This window comes from Crotalus tigris, unplaced genomic scaffold, assembly GCF_016545835.1.
Source record: "Crotalus tigris isolate CLP2741 ecotype Arizona unplaced genomic scaffold, ASM1654583v1 scf7180000021815.149296, whole genome shotgun sequence".
Classification (NCBI taxonomy): domain Eukaryota; kingdom Metazoa; phylum Chordata; class Lepidosauria; order Squamata; family Viperidae; genus Crotalus; species Crotalus tigris.
In genome coordinates this window covers 51,222-70,847 of record NW_024098688.1, presented here as the reverse complement: position 1 = coordinate 70,847, position 19,626 = coordinate 51,222, and the positions used below count along the sequence as shown (strand labels likewise).

The 19,626-nt window shown below is 44.0% G+C and overlaps 1 protein-coding gene across 1 annotated transcript in view; it reads left to right on the top strand.

Annotated features, from left to right (window-relative positions):
* The first annotated feature begins 10,356 nt into the window (after positions 1–10,356).
* LOC120296933 (zinc finger protein 502-like) overlaps positions 10,357–19,626 on the top strand; it is a 30,954-nt gene continuing 21,684 nt past the window's right edge. Inside the window, exons 1-4 of the mRNA XM_039318995.1 lie at positions 10,357–10,468; positions 12,259–13,016; positions 16,256–16,355; positions 18,982–19,064. Coding sequence (XP_039174929.1) covers positions 12,291–13,016; positions 16,256–16,355; positions 18,982–19,064 — 909 coding nt within the window. The 5' untranslated portion in view covers positions 10,357–10,468; positions 12,259–12,290. The remainder of the gene's footprint in view (positions 10,469–12,258; positions 13,017–16,255; positions 16,356–18,981; positions 19,065–19,626) is intronic.

Here is a 19,626-nt window from a genome sequence, read left to right as displayed (position 1 = left end):
ATTTAAGTAGTTTTATGATTATGCTGTGGGCAAAATCCAGGAAATTGACAACCAAGCGAGGCATCTTGGATAAACTAATTTTGGGGTTATTTCTGTCCCTTTTACTGATTCCTCGTTCCATTCCAAGCATTTGCAAGACAAGATCTACTTGGCTAATTGTTGCCTAATTGTTGCCTGTCCAAACATTTTCACTGCCTCTTTCATGTGGGCTTCCCTGTTTGTTTCTAACGTACAAGGGCCTCTTTTCCAGGCCAAGCATGTCATCAGCCCGTTAGAAATGGATCTAGGTCAGGGATAGGCCACCTTGGTTCTTTTATGACTCGTGGACTCCAACTCCCAGAATTCCTGAGCCAGCCATGCTGAGGGGAAAGGAAGAGGTTTCCAAGCTGAGCCATGCTGGCTCAGGAATTCTGGGAGTTGAAGTCCACGAGTCATAAAAGAGCCAAGGTAGCCTACCCCTGCCCTATATCATTTCAGAGAAGTGACTGTCTAGGACAAGGGTCTTCAAACTTGGCCCTTTTATGGCTCATGGATTTCAACTTCCAGAATTCCTGAGCCAGCCATGCTGAGGGGAAAGGGAGAGGTTTCCAAGCTGAGTCATGCTGGCTCAGGAATTCTGGGAGTTGAAGTCCACGAGTCATAAAAGAGCCAAGGTTGCCTAGCCCTGATCTAGGTGAATCAGGAGAAACATCTGAGCTGACCAAGAGAGGGAGACCATTTTTAATTGTCTTTGGGCAGGGCTCTTCAAACTTGGCCCTTTTACGACTTGTGGACTTCAAGTCCCAGAATTCCTTAGCCAGCGTGCCTGGCTGAGGAATTCTGGGAGTTGAAGTCCACAAGACATAAAAGGGCCAAGTTTGAAGAGCCCTGTCTTTGGGTCACCTTCCAGCCGGCAGCTCCTTTGAAGATGCGACAGGTTGTGTGTGTGAGACAAGCCACTTCACCACTTCCTCACTCCTTCACGCCTGCTCAGAAAATCTCTCGCAAGTGGTTCTTCTCCTTTTCTGAGTGTTAGTTAGAAAAGAATCAGAAGTCTCAAAGTTTTCCCTGCACAGCCAGGCAATAAAAGTGTAACACTCAGCAAAAGAAGAAAGCAGAACAATACATTATATGGGCAAGATGGTCTGTTGAGATAGCATAGGTAGTCCTCCATTTACAACAGTTCATTTAGTGACTGGGTGAAGTTACAACGGCACTGAAAACAGTGACTTATGACCATTTTTCACACTTATGACCGTTCCAGCATCCCCATGGTCACGTGATCAAGATTCAGACGCTAGGCAACTGACTCATATTTATGACGGTTGCAGCGTCCCAGGATCGTGAGATCCCCTTTTGTGATCTTCTGACAAGCAAAGTCAAAAGGGGAAGCCAGAGTCACTTAACAACCGTGTTACTAACTTAACAGCTGCATTGATTCACTTAACAACTGTGGAAATTAAGATTATCCGAAGCTTAAACATTGGTTATAAAAGGCTAAATTGGAATATATAAACTGGAATAAAATAAAACCCCAAAACAGGACTTGGATATGTATAATTAAAATATTATTGATAAATGTACTGATTGATTGAGCTTTAGTTAGAAATTTATTAACATGAATATGATGTAATATTTGTGGGAAATAGTGAGGGAACATTATTGATGTAATCTGAGATATATATGAATGATTTTGTTATTGACCGATTACTCTATCACCATGCTGCTTCCTAAGTATCTGGATGTAAAAATTTGAAAAATTAATAAAACTTGTTTAAAAAAAAAACCAACTGTGGCAAGAAAGGTCAAAAAAGGGAGCAAAACTCACTTAACAAATGTGTCACTTAGCAACAGAAATTGTGTTCCTAAGTCAAGGACCACCTGTAAAACCAGCAAGAGAACATAGCTTGAGAAGTGTAAGCACTTGATACAGCTAGTCAGTTTTAACAAACTGAATTAAACCCAGATTTTGCTAAAAATCACTAAATTCACTATTTGATCAATATTTTCTTCTAAAAACAACATTTAGTTGTTCCCAAACTGTTGCTAGACTAGAGAAACATCTCCGCTTCTCTGAGGCCTTGAAGGTGCCCTGGTGGTCATGGGTGGCACTTTCTTAAATGCTTTATTTATGGGATAAAAATAAAAATAAATACATCCAAAGGCATCTTTAGTTCTTCAAAATCTTTTGTTCAATGTCAACCACCCGGTTTCTTTTCCTGGTGCAAAGCTACAGAAAGTGCTGAATGCCAGAACATGGCTGGCTGGCCATCACAGCCAACGTACGGTAGTGGCCAAAATTGTGGAAACCTTTTGGGAAAAGTGTATTTTTGAGGTTTGATGGCTAATAACACCACTTTTTTTGGAGTAGTACCCTAAAATTATATATCAATAGAAAGATAATTTTATCAAGAATATAATGCATCAAAGTTTGTTCAATTATCTGTACTATATTCTATGAAACGTTATAGCCAAATAACCAGAAAAAGGAAGCACAACTTGCTTAGGTTGTTATCAGGTAGTTTTCCTTCATGTGATTGTAGCCAATGAGCACGAGTATTTAGAGAGCCAATCAGGTGTCATCTTGTTTTGGCAATGAGTCAATCAGATCACAGTAGGATTCAGTTACTGATGTCATGTATTGAAGCTGAGAAGAGGACATTGGTCAGTGTGTTATGTAATCGCTATCAAGCTGGTTGGGGTTTTTTTGTGTTCTTTCATTTAGTGAGCTTGTAAAACGTAATAAAATTAAAGTAATGGTGCAAAGAGTTGACTGATCGCCCAGAAAACGATGTAAAATAGTATTATTAAGTGAATAAGGCTACAGTTATAAAGAAATTAGAAGAAAAATGGGTGGAAACTTAACCAAAGGTGGCATTTCTACTGTACACTTTTCCCAAAAGGTTTCTACAATTTTGGCCACTACTGTATCTTCCGTGCTTAGTCCATTTTTTTAAATTTTTGCTGAGAGGAAGACTTGAGCCTAAAATTTTGAAATATTTGTAGCAGAGGAGAACCGGCAGTTGAATCAGGAATAGCGAGTATAATGTATTGATCTGGAATAGCTTACAGGTAGTCCTCGACTTAAGGACCACAATTAAGCCCAAAATTTCTGTTTCTAAGCAAGACAGTTACGTGTGTTTTGCCCCATTGACAGGTATGACCTGTCTTTCCAGAGTTGTTAAGTGAATCGTTGTAGTCGTTAAGTGAGTAACATGGCTGTTAAGTGAATCTGGCTTCCCCTTTTGACTTTGCTTCTCGGAAAGTGGCAAAAGGGGATCACGTGGCCCCGGGATACTGCAATTGCCATAAGTACATGCCAGTTGCCAAGCATCTGAATGTTGATCACGTCACCATAGGGATGCTCGCGCAAAGTATTGAAAATGATTGTGTCATTATTTTCAGTGTCGTTGTAACTTCGAATGTTCACTTATCGAATGGTAGTAAGTTTGAGGATTACCTGTGTCAAGGTAATAATTTAAATCTAACCAGCTGATGTAAGATGTATGATGTAATGTTGGGAATAACTCAGCAGGGTCTGTGTCTCTTTAAGAGCCTTTATATAAAAGGGAAGGCTCTGCTGCTGTGTTCTCGCTGTCTCTTCTGTTTTCCTGCTGTAACTGCTGTATGTTGGAGCCTGCTGTATTGACACATGTATATACATTGTTAATAATAATAATAAAGTTGGAAGGGACCTTGGAGGTCATCTAGTTCAACCCCCTGCTCAGGGAGGAAACCCTATACCATTTCGGACAAATGGCTGTCCAGTCTCTTCTTAAAAAACTTCCAGTGTTGCAGCATTCACCGTTTCTGGAGGCAGGTTGTTCCACTGGTTAATTGTTCTAACTGTCAGGAAGTTTCTCCTTAGTTCTAGGTTGCTTCTCTCCTTGATCAGTTTCCATCCGTTGCTTCTTGTCCTGCCTTCAGGCACTTTGGAGAATAGCTTGACTCCCTCTTCTTTGTGGCAGCCCCTGAGATACTGGAACACTGCTATCATGTCCCCCCTTGTCCTTCTCTTCATTAAACTAGACATACCAATTCCAGCAGCCATTCCTTATATGCTTTATATGCCTTATATGTTCCTGGTGTATGATATTGTACTTAGTGTAATATAAACCACCATTTAATATAGACCACTGTTTAACTGTGTTTACTCCTGGGTTATCTCAGCGCAATAAGACTGTGCATGCTCTGACAACTTGTACCAATCCCAACCAAGCTCTTTCACTTTCAAATGCTTTCCCTGTCTTACTTTCTTCTGCTCTTCCACAAAGACTTTTTCTCACAGCCGGGAGACAAATGCAATAGACCAGGGAAAGAAATGGGCTCATTTCAGCGTTGGCCCCCAAATACATCTCTCCATTCTGGGGGTTCACCCTTTGTCCGGGGAAGTTCATGTCCTTTAGCTCACTCCCATCCCCTCCAGGTAAAAGCCAACTCAGGTGGTCTAGCATCCGATCGCACAACTGTTGCCACAAAGAATAGGGAGTCAACCTATTTTCCAAAGCACCAGAAGACAAGACGAGAAACGATGGATGGAAACTAACCAAGGAGAGAAGTAACCTGGAATTAAGGAGAAACTTCCTAACTATGAGGATAATTAACCAGCGTAACAGCTTGTCACCAGACATTATAGGTCAGTGGTGGCGAACCTATGGCACGGGTGCCAGAGGCGGCACTCGGAGCCCTCTCTGTGGGCACACGTGCTGTTGCCCCAGCCTTGCCTCCCCCCGTGACCCCCTCCTCTCCAGCAACTCCCCTGAAGGAGAGTCACCCTCGAGGGTGGCCCACATGGAGCAGTGCAGCCAAGGACATGGCAGCCAGGTAGCGTAGACAAGACTCTGCCCTCACGCCCCATCATGCAGTTGATGCTGCAGGGCGCGGGCAGAGGGTGTGGCTGCCATAGCGCTGCTGGACTGCCTGGGCTATCTGCGGTGGGCCCTGGAGGCAGTGAGTGGTGCTGTGGGCAGGCAGGGCGGGGGATGAGGGGCAGAGCGGGGGCAGGGCAGGGGGATGGAGTGGGGGCGGGGCCAGTTTTGGGGCACTCGGTCTCTGAAAGGTTCACCATCACTGTTATAGGTGCTTCATCACTGGAGGTTTTTAAGAAGAGACTGGACAGCCACTTGTCTGGAATATAACAGGAGAATAGAACAAACAGAACAGAATAGAATTAGAATTAGAATAGAATCTGGAAAGGACCTTGGAGATCTTCTAGTCCAGCCCCCCCCCACCTCGCTCAAGCAGGAGAACCTATACCATCTCACACAGGTGACTGTCCAGCCTCTTCTTTAAAACCTCCAGTGATGGAGCAACCCACGATTTCTGAAGGCAAAGTTGTTCCACTGGTTGATTGTCCTCACTGTTAGGAACTTTCTCCTTAATTCCAGGTTGCTTCTCTCCTTGATTAGTTTCCAACCATTGTTTCTTGTCCTGCCCTCTGGTGTTTTGCAGAATAGTTTTGACGCCCTCTTCTTTGTGGCAGCCCCTCAGATACTGGAATACTCCTATCACGTTGCCCCCGTTTCTTCTTTTCTTTAGACTTCTTCTTCTTCTTGTGCCATATCCGTTATCGGACGTTGGTGATCATGTTGGCGATCCTGTTTTTATCAGCAGCCACACGAAAAAGTGCTGCTGAGTTTTGTCCAAACCAGTCCCTTAGATGTTCTTCTTCTGCCTGGACCTCGTTTGCCTTCCATCTTTCCCTGGAGAATTAAATGGAGTATGCTATATTTTTCTGGATATCGCATCACATGTCTGAAATATTCTAATTTTTGTTTTTTAATTGTTTGGATGATTTCTCTTGGCTTTCCCAGACGGCTTATCACCTCCTCATTTCTGATCCTGTCAACCCAGCTTATACGTAACAGCCGCCTGTAAATCCACATTTCAAATGCTTCTAGTCTCTTCAGGTGGCCTTCTGTCAGAGACCAGCTCTCTACTCCATAGAGCAGGATAGGAAAAATACAGCATCTGACAAGCCTGATTTTCAGTCTTAGGCTTATGTCATGACTGCAGAAGACCTTTTTCATTTTGAAGAATGTTGTTCGAGCTTTCTCTATCCTTGTCTTTACTTCAGTGGTCGTGTCCCAGCTTTCATGTAAATTGGAACCGAGGTGTGTGATCCTTTCAACTTTTTCTAGTAGAACTTTTTTCTTCTCGGAACTTTTTCCAAAATCTCAACATCTTTTTTGTAGTACGGTGACCAAAATTGGTTGCAGTATTCCTGCTTGAGCAGGCGGATAGACTAGAAGACCTAGAACTAAGGAGAAAGTTCCTGACAGTTAGAACAATTAACCAGTGGAACAACCTGCCTCCAGAAGCGGTGGATGCTCCAACACTGGAAGTTTTTAAGAAGAGACTGGACAGCCATTTGTCTGAAATGGGATAGGGTTTCCTGCCTGAGCAGGGGGTTGGACTAGATGACCTCCAAGGTCCCTTCCAACTTTATTATTATTATTATTATTATTATTATTATTATTATTATTATTATTATTATTATCAATCATCGCACAGTCAGCCAGATGTTCAGACTGGATTTGGCATTTTGTCTACCTATCGAGTCCTTACCCAGGACCTGGGATAGGCAGAAGTAGATGTTTGATGGTATTATAGGTATCGTCGCAGGATGGAAGCAGTTCCTAATAAGGCCGCCTTTTGCAATTGACTAATAGCAAATTTGTCAATGCCAATGGTGTTCAAGTGGTGCTCCAGTTGTTTTGGGATTGCACCCAAGGAGCCTATGACTATTGGTACTACCCTTGCTTGCTTTTGCCACAGTCTTTCTATTTCTATTTGTAGGTCTTTGTATTTTGTTATCTTCTCCAGTTCTTTCTCTTCTATTCTGCTGTCTCCAGGCACTGCCACGTCCACTATCCAGACTTTTTTGTCTTTCTTATCGACAATTGTTAAGTCTGGGGTGTTATGTTGCAGGTGCTTGTCTGTTTGAATTCTGAAGTCCCAGAGCAGTTTAATTTTATCATTTTCTATGACTTTCTCTATTTTATGATCCCACCAGTTTTTGCTTACAGGCAAATGATATTTTTTGCAGATCTTCCAATGCACCATTGTTGCTACTTTGTCATGTCGCTGCTTGTAATCAGTCTGTGCAATCTTCTTGCAACAGCTTACCAAGTGGTCCACTGTTTCTTCAGCTTCTTTGCATAGGCGGCACTTACTGTCTGTTGCTGTCTTCTCAATTTTGACTTTGTATGCATTTGTCCTTAAAGCTTGGTCTTGTGCAGCCAGAATTAATCCCTCGGTCTCTTTCTTCAATTTTCCTGCTCTTAGCCATTGCCAGGTTTTATTATTATCTGCTTTCCCAGCTATTTTTTTAATGTATTGGCCATGTAGTGCTTTGTCTTCCCATGCCTCTATTCTGTTCTTCATTTGGTCTTTCTTGTAGGCCAGTTTGGTCTCTCCAGTAGTTAGTAAGCCTTCCTGATATACTAATTTCAGTGCATCTTCATCATTGTTCTTCAGATATTCTTCCAAAGCCATTTTTTCTTCTTCAACCATCTGATGTACTTGTAGCATTCCACGCCCACCTATTTGCCTTGGTAGATAAAGTCTATCAATGTCACTGCGTGGATGAAGGGCATGATTCATTGTCATTATTTTTCTGGTCTGCCTATCCATTGCTTTTAGTTCTGCTTGAGTCCAGTCCACTATTCCAGCTGTGTACCTAATGACTGGGATTGCCCAGGTGTTGATTGCCTTTATGGTATTTCCTCCATTGAGTTTGGACTTTAAGATCTTCTTCACTCTCTTGATGTATTCACCTCTAATCTTTTTCTTGACTTCAGTGTGCTTGATGTTGTCAGCTTGAAGGATACCCAAGTATTTGTAGTATTCTTCCTCATCCAGACTCTTAATGTTATTTTCGTGGGGCATCTTGATTCCTTCAGTTTTCACTATTTTTCCTTGTTTGATAGTAAGTGTGGCACATTTGTCCAAGCCAAACTCCATTACAATATCTTGGCTATATATACGGACAGTGTTGAGCAGCGATTCTATTTCAGATGATGTTTTTCCATACAGCTTCAGATCATCCATGTAAAGGAGGTGGGATAGTCTAGCAGATGTTTTTGATGTTTGATAACCATGTCCTGAGTTATTCAGTATTGTTGACAGAGGAAACAGTGCAATAACAAATAGTAATGGTGATAATGAATCTCCTTGAAATATTCCTCTCTTGATATTAACCTCTCCCAGCTTCTCACCATTGATCTGCAACTGTGTCTTCCATTGTGCCATCGATCTTTGCACAAATTTTCTGATGTTTCTACTGACTCCTGTTATTTCTAGGCACTTGATTATCCAATCATGTGGCAGAGAGTCAAATGCCTTTTTGTAGTCAATCCATGCCACATTCAGGTTGGTCTTCCTTCTCTTGCAGTTTTCCAAGATCATTTTGTCTATTAGGAGTTGATCTTTTGTTCCTCTGCTATTGGGGCGGTTTCCTTTCTGCTCAGGTGGAAAGAGATTGTTTTCAACTAGATGCTGTTGTACTGCATCAGCTACCACACCAGTTAGTAATTTGAAAGTTGTTGGTAAGCAGGTAATTGGCCTGTAGTTACCTGGTGTTGCCCCTTTTGCTGGATTTTTCATTATTAGGTAGGTTTTCCCAGTTGTTAGCCACTTTTCAATTTCTCCTCCTTGTAGTATATTGTTGAACTGCTTGGCAATGAGTGGGTGTATAACAGTTAGATGTTTCAACCAAAACCCATGCAGTTCATCTTCACCTGGTGCTGACCAATTTTTGATTTTCTTTGCTCTTTTTTCTACCATTTTTGTTGTTATTACTAGTTCTTTCATTTCAACTTCTGTTTTATTTGCATCCACCTCTTTTAACCAAGCCGCATCCTTGTTGTATTTCTTTGGGTTATCCCATATCTGCTTCCAGAACTGCACTGTTTCTTCCTTGTCAGGTACTGACTGATTCCTTGCAGTTTCTCCATTGATGGATTGGTAGAAACGTTTCTGATTGGATTGAAATTGGAGGTTCTGCCTATAGTTTGCAATTCGAGCTTCATATCTACTGATTTTCCTGGCTATAGCTGTTATTTGTTGCTTTATTATTTCCAGTGCTTCCTTGATCTTCCTTGTTTCTAAGTGGTATTTCTTGATTAGGTATTCTTTGGTCTTCTTGTTCTTCAGCTTCTTTTCTTTCATCTGTTCTAGCTTGCTTGCATGTGATCTTAACTTGCTGATCTTATTTTCTAGTCTAACCTTCCATTTTTCTGGTGCACTGTTTGTTTGTTTTTCTTTTTTGTTGATTTTGCATCCCAGGTATTCTGTTATAACTGCAGCTGTGCTGTACATTAGTTGGTTTGTTTCTTGCAGTGAATTGGTGCTTATACTTGCTATTGCAGTATTTGCATCTTTTAATGCTTGTGCTAGCTGTTTCTTTGGAACAAGCTTCAATGCAGGCAGCCTTATTTTGTTGTTTTTGTGCTGTTCTAGATGCTCAGTTATTCTTTGTTTCAATTCTTTTATTTCTTTAGTTAGAGGGTTTTGTTCTTCCTGAGGAAGAGGTGCCTGGTTTCCAAATGAGAACAGTTGTATATCTCTACTGGATTCCTTCACTGCCAACTCCCCCTGGTTTGCCTCTACATTCTGAATTACTTCTGGTAAGGCTTTGATTTCTTTGCCCTGGGTAAACCTTTGCAGTTCGTCCAATTCTGTTTCTGTGAATACTTTATTTCGTGTTATAAATCGGCGTTGATCTGCTAGTCTCTGTTCTGTTATTTCTGATTCTGGATGTTGTTCTTTCCAGAATTGGTGCATTCGTTTTAGATATCCTCGCCTTGTTGGACTTGATCTGTAGTAACAGATCATTATTTCTTTGTTTTCCATCACTGTGTACCTGCGACGGGTAAACACCTTTTCTTCCAGTAGTTCTGCAGCTGCTAGCCCTGGTTGCTCAGCCAACAGTCCTGAGTCCTGTAACCCATTTTTCACCAGATATCCAGGAACTCCAATATCTAGTGCGGACCTTGTTAACCCGGGCGACGTCCGAGCCGGTATGGCATTCTGAAATTTGCGTCTCACCATATTTTTTATGGGAGAGACACTCTTTGTCTGACTCCTCTGATGAGACCTGTCCAGTATGGTTGAACCTCTGGCATAGCTCTCATCTTCCTTATTATTATTATTATTATTATTATTATTATTATTATTATTGTAAGGTCCCTTCCAGCTCTCTTACTCTGTTATTCTTAACCACGCAACCTCTCCGAGAAGTCACCCAACCCTGCGTTTAATCCCCTTTTTAAAAATTTTTTGGGGTGCCTGGAAGGCGGAGTCCGATAGGGGGCGCCCGCGGGCGCTCTTCCGCCCGGTCAGCAGAAGAGCGCAAAGAGAAGGGAGGGTGGGGACTGTCTTGGGGGGGATGGGGGAAAGCAAAGCGGCTGCCTGGACCGGGTGCAAAGGGCGTCCGGGGGTCTCGCGTCGGTCCGACGGAGGCGGCAGGAAGGCGGTCGTCTTTGCGGTACGGGCTCTTTTAATCTCCGCTGCTGCTGCTGCTGCAGCAAGGCCGCCTCCGTCTTGCAATTGAGCCGCGGGCACACAGCGTTGCACGGGGAGGCCTCCCCCTCCGTTTTGGGGAGCCCGCATGTCCTTCGCTCCGTCTCTCCAAGCAAAGAAGGGTCTGGGCTACATGCATTGCCTATGTGCGTTGCGTTGCATCGCCTATGTGCGTTGCATTGCATTGCTTGCATTTTCAACCGAGCATGCCGTTCGGGGGGTCTCGGCGGGGCGCGGGGGAGGATGGGGAGACCTCCACCCTCCTCCGTCCTCGCTGTTCCGGTCTGGCCCAACGCTGCGGGAAGGTGGCAGCAAGCGCGGTGATTCCCCCCCCCCCCCCGTCTGGAAGCAAAGCCCCTCGCCTCTTGGACTTTTCGGGGAGACAAAGGGATAGGATTGGTTTTGGGGTACCCTTCCCGGAATGGGGCATAAAAGAGACGAAGTTAAGTATGAGCAATGACTTCAGAGGTTTCTGTCATGGAGTGGGGCGATGATAACCCCTAAACGTGTTGAAGGATTTTGCCTTTTAAAGTGCTGGATGTTTAAAGTGCTTTTTATTCCGAGAGGAATATGCCGGGAAGCCTTGAAAAGCTGCATCTATTCCTGTGAAATTCCATTTATTGGGTTTAAATCGGATCCCCCGTTTTAGCTAGGTCCTTAACTGTAGTTTTAGTGTTTGGGATTATTTATGTGTATGCATAAAATCTCCCAATTATGGGTTGGAGGAATTGGATGCTGCTCAGGATCCGTTTGGGGCAGCCTGCAAATTGATTTACCGGTAAATTTATTAGCTGCCCAACTTGGCAGTGTACAAAACTAGAGAAAACATAAAAGCAGCTAAAAATATGAAACCAAAGAGCCCTGACTAATCTAACAGCAAAATCAACAAAATAAAACAGGGCATATTAAACAAATAATAAACATTAACCCCCCAGGCTTGGGAAAAAACTTGGTTTTTAAAGAGGTGATGCTGTTACAGAAAATGAATAAAATTCAGAAGTGAATGAAACGGGTAAATAGAAGCCAGAAAATAATTTCTGATGGAATGTACATCTTAACAGTGTTTTTTATCCCCTTTCTGCCCCCAAGAATTTTTTAGATTATTTCAGGGGATATTCTATCCACAGCTGATTTACAGATATGATGATAGTTTCTGACTGAAATCTGGTTTGATATTTTTTTAATCAAGGGGAACCGAAAGAGTTGCTTTCCTTTGAGGCAGAAAGAGGGCTTTGTAGTCCTTGACTTATGACTGTAATGGAACCTGCTGATCACAGTCCTAAATCGTGGCAGTCATAAAATGGGTCAGTCACCTGACCAGCCTGATTTCATGACCTTTTTTGCAGTGGTCGTTAAGTGAGCCTGGCAGTCATAAAGTGACCATCAAGGTCATTAAGCAAAGGGCATGGTTGTTAAGTGACTCAATGGTACGCTAATATGTGCGGTTTTTGGCAAAACTGTCGTATGAGATAGTCACATGACCTCAGGACCCTGCAAATATCCATTAAATGCACTTTGTATGAATGCCGAGGTGGGCGACTGTCGTAACTTTGAATCACGGTCATTAAGTAGCCCCAGGGTAGATCTGTTGTAACTTTGAACCGGTCATCAGTCAAGGACTACCTGGACAGGAAACCGAACCCGCTTTTTTATAATACTTTTTTTTTTAAGGTTAGTGGGGGTGGGGTCTCTAAAACGTGGCGGGGGGTTAAAATGATAACCAAACGATCCACTTTGAACATGCTCTGCCTCTAGATTTCGGAGGGCTGACGGCAGGTAACTTGGCAATGGAGAAAAAAGCCTTCAATCCAGAACAAGGACCGGAAGCCGCTGGAAAACTCCCTTCTGCAATTCGGCCTCCGTTTACGTCTGAACAAGCAGGATGGGGCGCCTTTGAGAGGCTCCAGAGGGCCCCCTTTGTGGGGATGGAGGAGCGCTGGGAGACGCAGTGGCAGCAGTTCCTCAGGACGCTGCAACCGGTTCGCCCAGGAGACGACGGCAAGTCCCACTTATTGGAGGCCTCTCACTGGGAAGACCCCAAGGTCTTCCTGGCCTCCTTCGAGCAGGTGGCCCAAGCCTGCCGCTGGCCCAGAGAGTGGTGGGCGGCCTGCCTCCTGCCGGCCCTGAGCGGAGAAGCCGAAGAGGCCTTTCAGAAGCTGGAAATCGGAGAACGGGACAACTACGGGAAGGTGAAGGCCGCCATCTTGAAAGGGGAAGCCGTGAAAATGGAGGCCCGGCGTCAGCGCTTCAGGCAGTTCTGCTGCCAGGAGGTGGGAGACCCACGAAGGGTTCAAAGCCAACTTCAGGAGCTTTGCTGCCAATGGCTAAAGCCGCAGAGACGCTCCAAAGAGCAGATTTTGGAGCTCTTGATCCTGGAGCAGTTCCTGGCTAGCCTGCCTCCCAAACTCCAGAGCTGGGTTCAAGGTAGAAGACCTGAGACGTGTTCCCAGGCGGTGGCCCTGGTGGAGGACTTCCTGGGGAACCAACAAGAGGCCACATCAGGGTCACATCAGGTACGTTTGACAATATACAGGTAGTCCTCGACCCTAGTAGAGCCGATTTCTGTTGCTAAGGGAGACGGTTGCTAAGTGAGTTTTGCCCCGTTTTACGGCCTTTCTGGCTACAATTGTTAAGTGAATCACTGCAGTTGTTGGTAACACGGTTGTGAAGTGAATCTGGCTTCCCCATTGACTTGGCTTGCCAGAAAGTCGCAAAAGCGGATCGTATGACCCAAGGACACTGCAACCGTCATAAATATGAACCAGTTGCCAAGCGTCCAAACCATGGGAATGCTGCGATGGTCATGTGAGGACCGGTTATAATTAACTTTTTTCAGTGACATCACTTGGTTGACTAAATGAAGTTGAGGGCTACCTATATCAGTGGTGGAGAACCTGTGGCACGCGTGCCAGAGGTGGCACTCAAAGCCCTTTTTGTGGGCACTCGTGCCATCACCCCAGACCCGCCTCCCCCCACAGCTCCCTCACCAGCAGCCCCCCTGGAAGAGAGTCAACCCCCGGCGCAGCCTGCGCGGAGCACATGGCAGCCGGGCAGCAGGGACAAGACTCCGCCCTTGTGCCCCATCACTTGCAGATAGTGCTATTGGGCACGGGTGGATGGAGGGGCCACCATGGCACTATAGGGCCGTCTGGCCGATTTGCGGTGGCCGTGGAGGTGGTGGGTGGACCTGCGGGTGAGCGGAGCGGCGGCAGAAGGGGTGGAGCAGGCGGGTGGGTGGAGCAGGGGCAGGGCGGTTTTGGGGGCACTCGGTCACTAAAAGGTTTGCCATCACTGACCTATATCATATTGTCTGGGTAGAGCAGGGATAGGCCGCCTTGGCTCTTTTATGACTCGTGGACTTCAACTCCCAGAATTCCTGAGCCAGCCTGGCTCAGCTTGGAAACCTCTCCCTTTCCCCTCAGCATGGCTGGCTCAGGAATTCTGGGAGTTGAAGTCCACCAGTCATAAAACAGCCAAAGTGGCCTACCCCTGGGGCAGAGGAACAATTTTGTAATTCCTTGTCTTTTTTGGGGAGGGGGACTTAATATTCAATTGGGCCAAACATTTTACAAATCACTGGGATAGAGGGACACGAAGAATACAGGTAATCATTCATTTAGTGACAGTTCAGAGTTATAGTAGCACTGGAAAAAGTGACATGGCCGTGTTTCACAGTTACGACATTGCAGCATCCCCATAGCCACACAATCAAAATCTGGATGCTTGGCAACTGACATGTATTTTTTGACAATTGCACTGTCCTGGGGTCATGTGATCACCATCTGTCCCCTTCCCAGCTGGCTTCCGACAAGCCAAGTCAATGGAGAAAGCTAGATTCGCTTAATGACAAAACGATTCGCTTAATGACAGTAATTCGCTTAACAGCAGTGGCGACAAAGGTCGTAAAATGGAGCAAAACTCACTGAACAACTGTCTTGCTTAGGAACAGAAATTGGGGGCTCAATTGTGGTCGTAAGCCGAGGACCACTTGTCCTAACGAAATGAAATTCTATGGTGAAAAAAGCAAGGTTCTACATTAGGCAAGAAAAACCAAATGTACAGGTATAGTATAGGGCAGGGCTTTTCAACCTTTTCGCCCATTGTACCACTTTTAGGATATGGCAATATCCGAGTACCACCAGTCACCTAGCAAGGTGTCAAAAACTTGAACCACCCAAAAAAGAAAAAAAATGATAAAGTACAGGTAGTCCTCGACTTACAACAGTTCGCTTAGTGACTGTTTGAAGTTACAATGGCACTGAAAGAAATGCCCCCCCAAGCCACAGCTGAGCAAGATACCTGCCTGCCCACCCGGCGGCACTCTTCCTCCTGTCCGAGGTTTTCATTGTTGTGAGCATTTCTGTTGAGGATTGGCAGCGGGGGTGGGGTGGGGGAGTGTTTGGTTTTTATTCCCCCCATCGGGTGGGTGGTTGCAGCAGGTTTTGGTCACTTCACATGACCCTGGGACACTGTGACCGTCATAAATATGAATCAGTTGCCAAGCATGTGAATGTAAATCACAAGACCTTGGAGATGCTGCAACATTCCAGCTGATCGGCGCTTCTCCTGGGCTCAGCTGAAGTGCCAGGATCAGCGCCGAGCTCCAGACGGAGCCTGGCGCTGATCCTGGTGCTTCTGCTCAGCCCTGACAGTCCTGAAGAAGTGCCAATCAGCTGGAAAGAGGCACTGATCCTGGCGCTTCCACTGAGCCCTGACAGCCCTGTAGCTCCAGCTGTCTCTTGGTCAGGCTTGTGCGGTGCTGCCACTGGTTCAGCTCATTCCCCTCCCCCGCTACCACTTTTCTAGGATGGTCGCGTACCACCTACCAGGTGTCAATGTACCACAGGTGGTACCCGTACCACTGGTTGAAAAGCCCTGGTATAGGGGGTACCTTGCACAATAACACTAACTGTGAGAGGGATCTCGGAGTCCTAGTGGACAATCACTTAAATATGAGCCAGCAGTGTGCTGCAGCTGCCAAAAAGGCCAACACAGTGCTAGGCTGCATTAACAGAGGGATAGAATCAAGATCACGTGAAGTGTTAATACCACTCTTCAATGCCTTGGTAAGGCCACACTTGGAATACTGCATCCAGTTTTGGTCACCACAATGTGAAAAAGATATTGAGATTCTAGAAAGAGTACAGAAAAGAGCAACAAAGGTGATTAGGGGACTGGAGGCTAAAACATATAAGGAACAGTTGCTGGAATTGGGTATGTCTAGTTTAATGAAGAGAAGGACCAGGGGGGACACGATAGCAGTGTTCCAATATCTCAGGGGCTACCCCAAAGAAGAGGGAGTCAAGCTATTTTCCAAGGCGCCTGAAGGCAGGACAAGAAGCAATGGATGGAAACTGATCAAGGAGAGAAGCAGCCTAGAACTAAGGAGAAATTTCCTGACAGTGAGAACAATTAACCAGTGGAACAACCTGCCTCCAGAAGCGGTGAATGCTCCAACACTGGAAGTTTTTAAGAAGAGACTGGACAACCATTTGTCCAAGATAGGATAGGGTTTCCTGCCTGAGCAGGGGGTTGGACTAGATGACCTCCAAGGTCCCTTCCAACTTTATTATTATTATTATTGTTGTTGTTGTTATTATTCCAAAACTGTAAGGAACAGGTTAATATTGTAGCTTGATTGACCTCTGACAACCCTCATAGGCGCTGGGAGGGGGGGACCACTGAGAGCTTTTGGGGGGGGGGTGAGCAAAAGAGTCCCTTTGTTGTGAGAAGGAGTGTGTTACTCTTTCAGGGCTCAATGAATGAAGAACATGTCGATTTCTTATATTCAGAGAAAGAGACCTTGGAGGCCGTGAAGAGAGAAAATGAAGAAGTGGAAATCAGGGTGCCAGGTAAGAAAACCCTGGAGGGAGAAAAATGCAGCTGCTCTTTTATACTTGGGACGCTGAGGCAGGGAGCCAAAATCTAGGGCTAAATGTTGTTGCCTGGATTGGTTTTCTGGAGGCCTTTTAATGTATTTCTATTCCAGATTCTAGTGAGATTTTAAAAAAGCAAATATAAAAGGCCCTGACGGTGCAATAAAAATTTATAAACAACAGCGCTAGATAAGTACACTTAAAAGTTTAGGCTAAAATACACTAAAAGTTTAACAAAGAGAAGAGCTTTATAGTATTAACATTAACATTAATTCTGTTCTTTAAGGTTCAGGTAGACATTGCTTACTGGCTGTAGGTTCCGCAACTGTCCACAGTTAACGACATGCTGAAAAAAAAAAGAGTTTTTATGACCAATGCTCGAACTTGCAGTTGTTGAAGTATCCCCTGGGGCAGGGGTAGGCAACCTTGGGTCTTTTATGACTCGTGGACTTCAATTCCCAGAATTCCTGAGCCAACATGGCTCAGCTTGGAAACCTCTCCCTTTCCCCTCAGCATGGCTGGCTCAGGAATTCTGGGAGTTGAAGTCCACGAGTCATAAAAAGAGCCTATTCCTGCCCTGGGGGTCATGTTATCACAATTCAGGCACTTGTCAGTTGGCTCACGCTTACAACGGTGCATATCCTGTGGTCATATGATCACCATTTGCAGGCTTCATTGCAGGCTTCCAGCGAGCAAAGTCAGTGAGGAAGCCAACGAGAAGTCATAAGTCATGGTTATGTGTGATGTACTTAACAACCTTGGGTGATTTGCTTAATGACTGTAATTGGAATGGACATTGTACGTTGAATATGGTCATGTCGGGTTTTCCTTTAGGATGAGAACGTTTAGGAATGGAGTTGCAATCAAGTGAGGACTACCTGTATTAGTAATATTGGCAAAGTCAAAATTACCGGTTTTAGATTGTCCACACTCATAATTGTTTGATTTGGCAGCCCCACACATTCCTTAAATAGATAAATATAAAATCTAGATCGTATAAAATATACTTTTCAATTTTTTTCATTTTTATAGTGCCATGTATACCTGTCAACATCCAGCTCGAGAAAAAAAAACCTCAAAATAATTCCGTTTCTGAAAATCCTAACTGTTTATTGAATACACTGCATGGTTATGCCCAAGCAAAACTACCTCTGAGGTTCCCACACCAATTCATAGATTTAAACAATAGTTTTCCCCAGCTAAACCCCCAATGTCTTATGTAATCCATATCAACAAGTCCATTTTGTTATGGGAACTGTCTGCTTCAAATCTACACCTCTTCTGGTGTCCTTGACAAGGCTTCAGGTTCCCACAGTCTGCAGCTGAATCGAAGAAGTTTCATTTCTCCATCTACCCACATAAAAGTAACACCTCCCCCACTTTATCTAAAGGCAAGTTGAAACACGAGACACATAGCTGCCGAAGTTTCATCCTTGACAATGCCACTTTTTAATCTACCCAAACCCAATGACCGTATCGCTTAGTGATGTCAGTTCTGATTCCAATTGCCGTTGTCATTTGAGAATGATCTAATAATGGTAGCCAATACCCAGGTTCCACAGAGGCAGCGTTCTTCATCAGAAGTCAAATTCAATATTTTTGCAACTATATTTTGCAACTGTATTTTCTCCAAGCCTGTATTAACAAATGTGAGGAGTTGAAACCAAAAAAGAATTGTAATAGGATTGAATAATATGAATCCAGAATTTTGGACTTTTACACTATGTGTACACTGTACTTCCCTCTTTGTAAAGCATTTTTAGGGAGTTAAATAGATGCGGAAAATGATTAAATATTTTTAACATTTCTTGAAACTTGGCCCTTTGATTTTCGAAGATTAGACACTGCAGTTCCTTTTGGCACAAATTGTATGCTACCAGTAGTAATCTTCCTCCTATTTTTTTACTTTAGTGTAGGGTTAAATTGTTGGTTTGTTCATATCCCGCATCGCTTAAAGATCAAGCTCTGATTTTCTAGAATAAATTTTGATAAATGCAGTTCAGCTACCTAAAGTGTCATTGGATTATTACCATTTTTGCACAATGTCCTCCTGACTTGAATAATATTCTCTCTAAGATTATTAGAATAATGTTGGTGACAGCTGATAAATCTCTATCACAGCCGGCCTCTGTCGAACCTCACAGCTTTTCCATAAATTTACAAGACTTCCAAATTCAGATTCGTGAATTTGAATAAACAGACAATAGGAAAAAAAAAACTTTGCGATGGACAGAATCTAAAGCAGTTTTTCCTACGTACCCTTGACAGCTCTCAAATATCTGGACTTCCAACTCTCAAATTTTTTATGAGTGATTGGGTGGACTGAGGAATTCTGGGATTTGAAGTCCAGGAGTCATACATCTGGAAGTTCCCTAGTGTAAGAAACTTTGATCTAAGAAAGTAGGCATCAAAAAATGTAAAAGTTGTGATAGGCACAGATTTCAAAATTAGGGGGTTTTCCCACTGCTATAAAAATTATTCTGCAAGAATTCTGTCTTAGTCCTTTAAAAATGACACCTCTTTTATGCTGTTGTATTTCTAACCACCAAAGAGAAAAGCGATAAACGCGTTCTGATTGTAATGCCTTGATTCTCACCCGCAGGACGTGACATCAAATCCTCGAGTCACCCCATCCAATTATTTCCTTCTGAACTATTTGGGATGGTCCAAACTGCACCAAGAGAGGTATGTATGTCAACCTTGTGAAACAGTTTGCTTGGTTCCAGATTTGGGGTCTGGATAAAGAGCTAATCTTGGCCGCTTGCCCTTCTCCCTTTAGATCCGCGATTTTCAACCTGGGCGACTTTTAAAATGTGTGGACTTCAACTCCCAGAACTCCCAGGATGCTTGATAGAGAATTCTGGGAGTTGAAGTCCACACATCTTAAAGTTGCCAAGGTTTTGGAAAATACTGTTTCGGATTAAACAATAATTGGTTTGCTTTGTTTTTAACTAGGATTCCAGTTATGCCTTGGTAAGGCCACACTTGGAATACTGCATCCAGTTTTGGTCACCACGATGTAAAAAAGATATTGAGACTCTAGAAAGAGTACAGAGAAGAGCAACAAAAATGATTAGGGGACTGGAGGCTAAAACATATAAGGAACGGTTGCTAGAATTGGGTGTGTCTAGTTTAACGAAGAGAAGGACAAGGGGGGACATGATAGCAGTATTCCAATATCTCAGGGGCTGCCATAAAGAAGAGGGAATTAAGCTATTTTCCAAAGCACCTGAAGGCAGGACAAGAA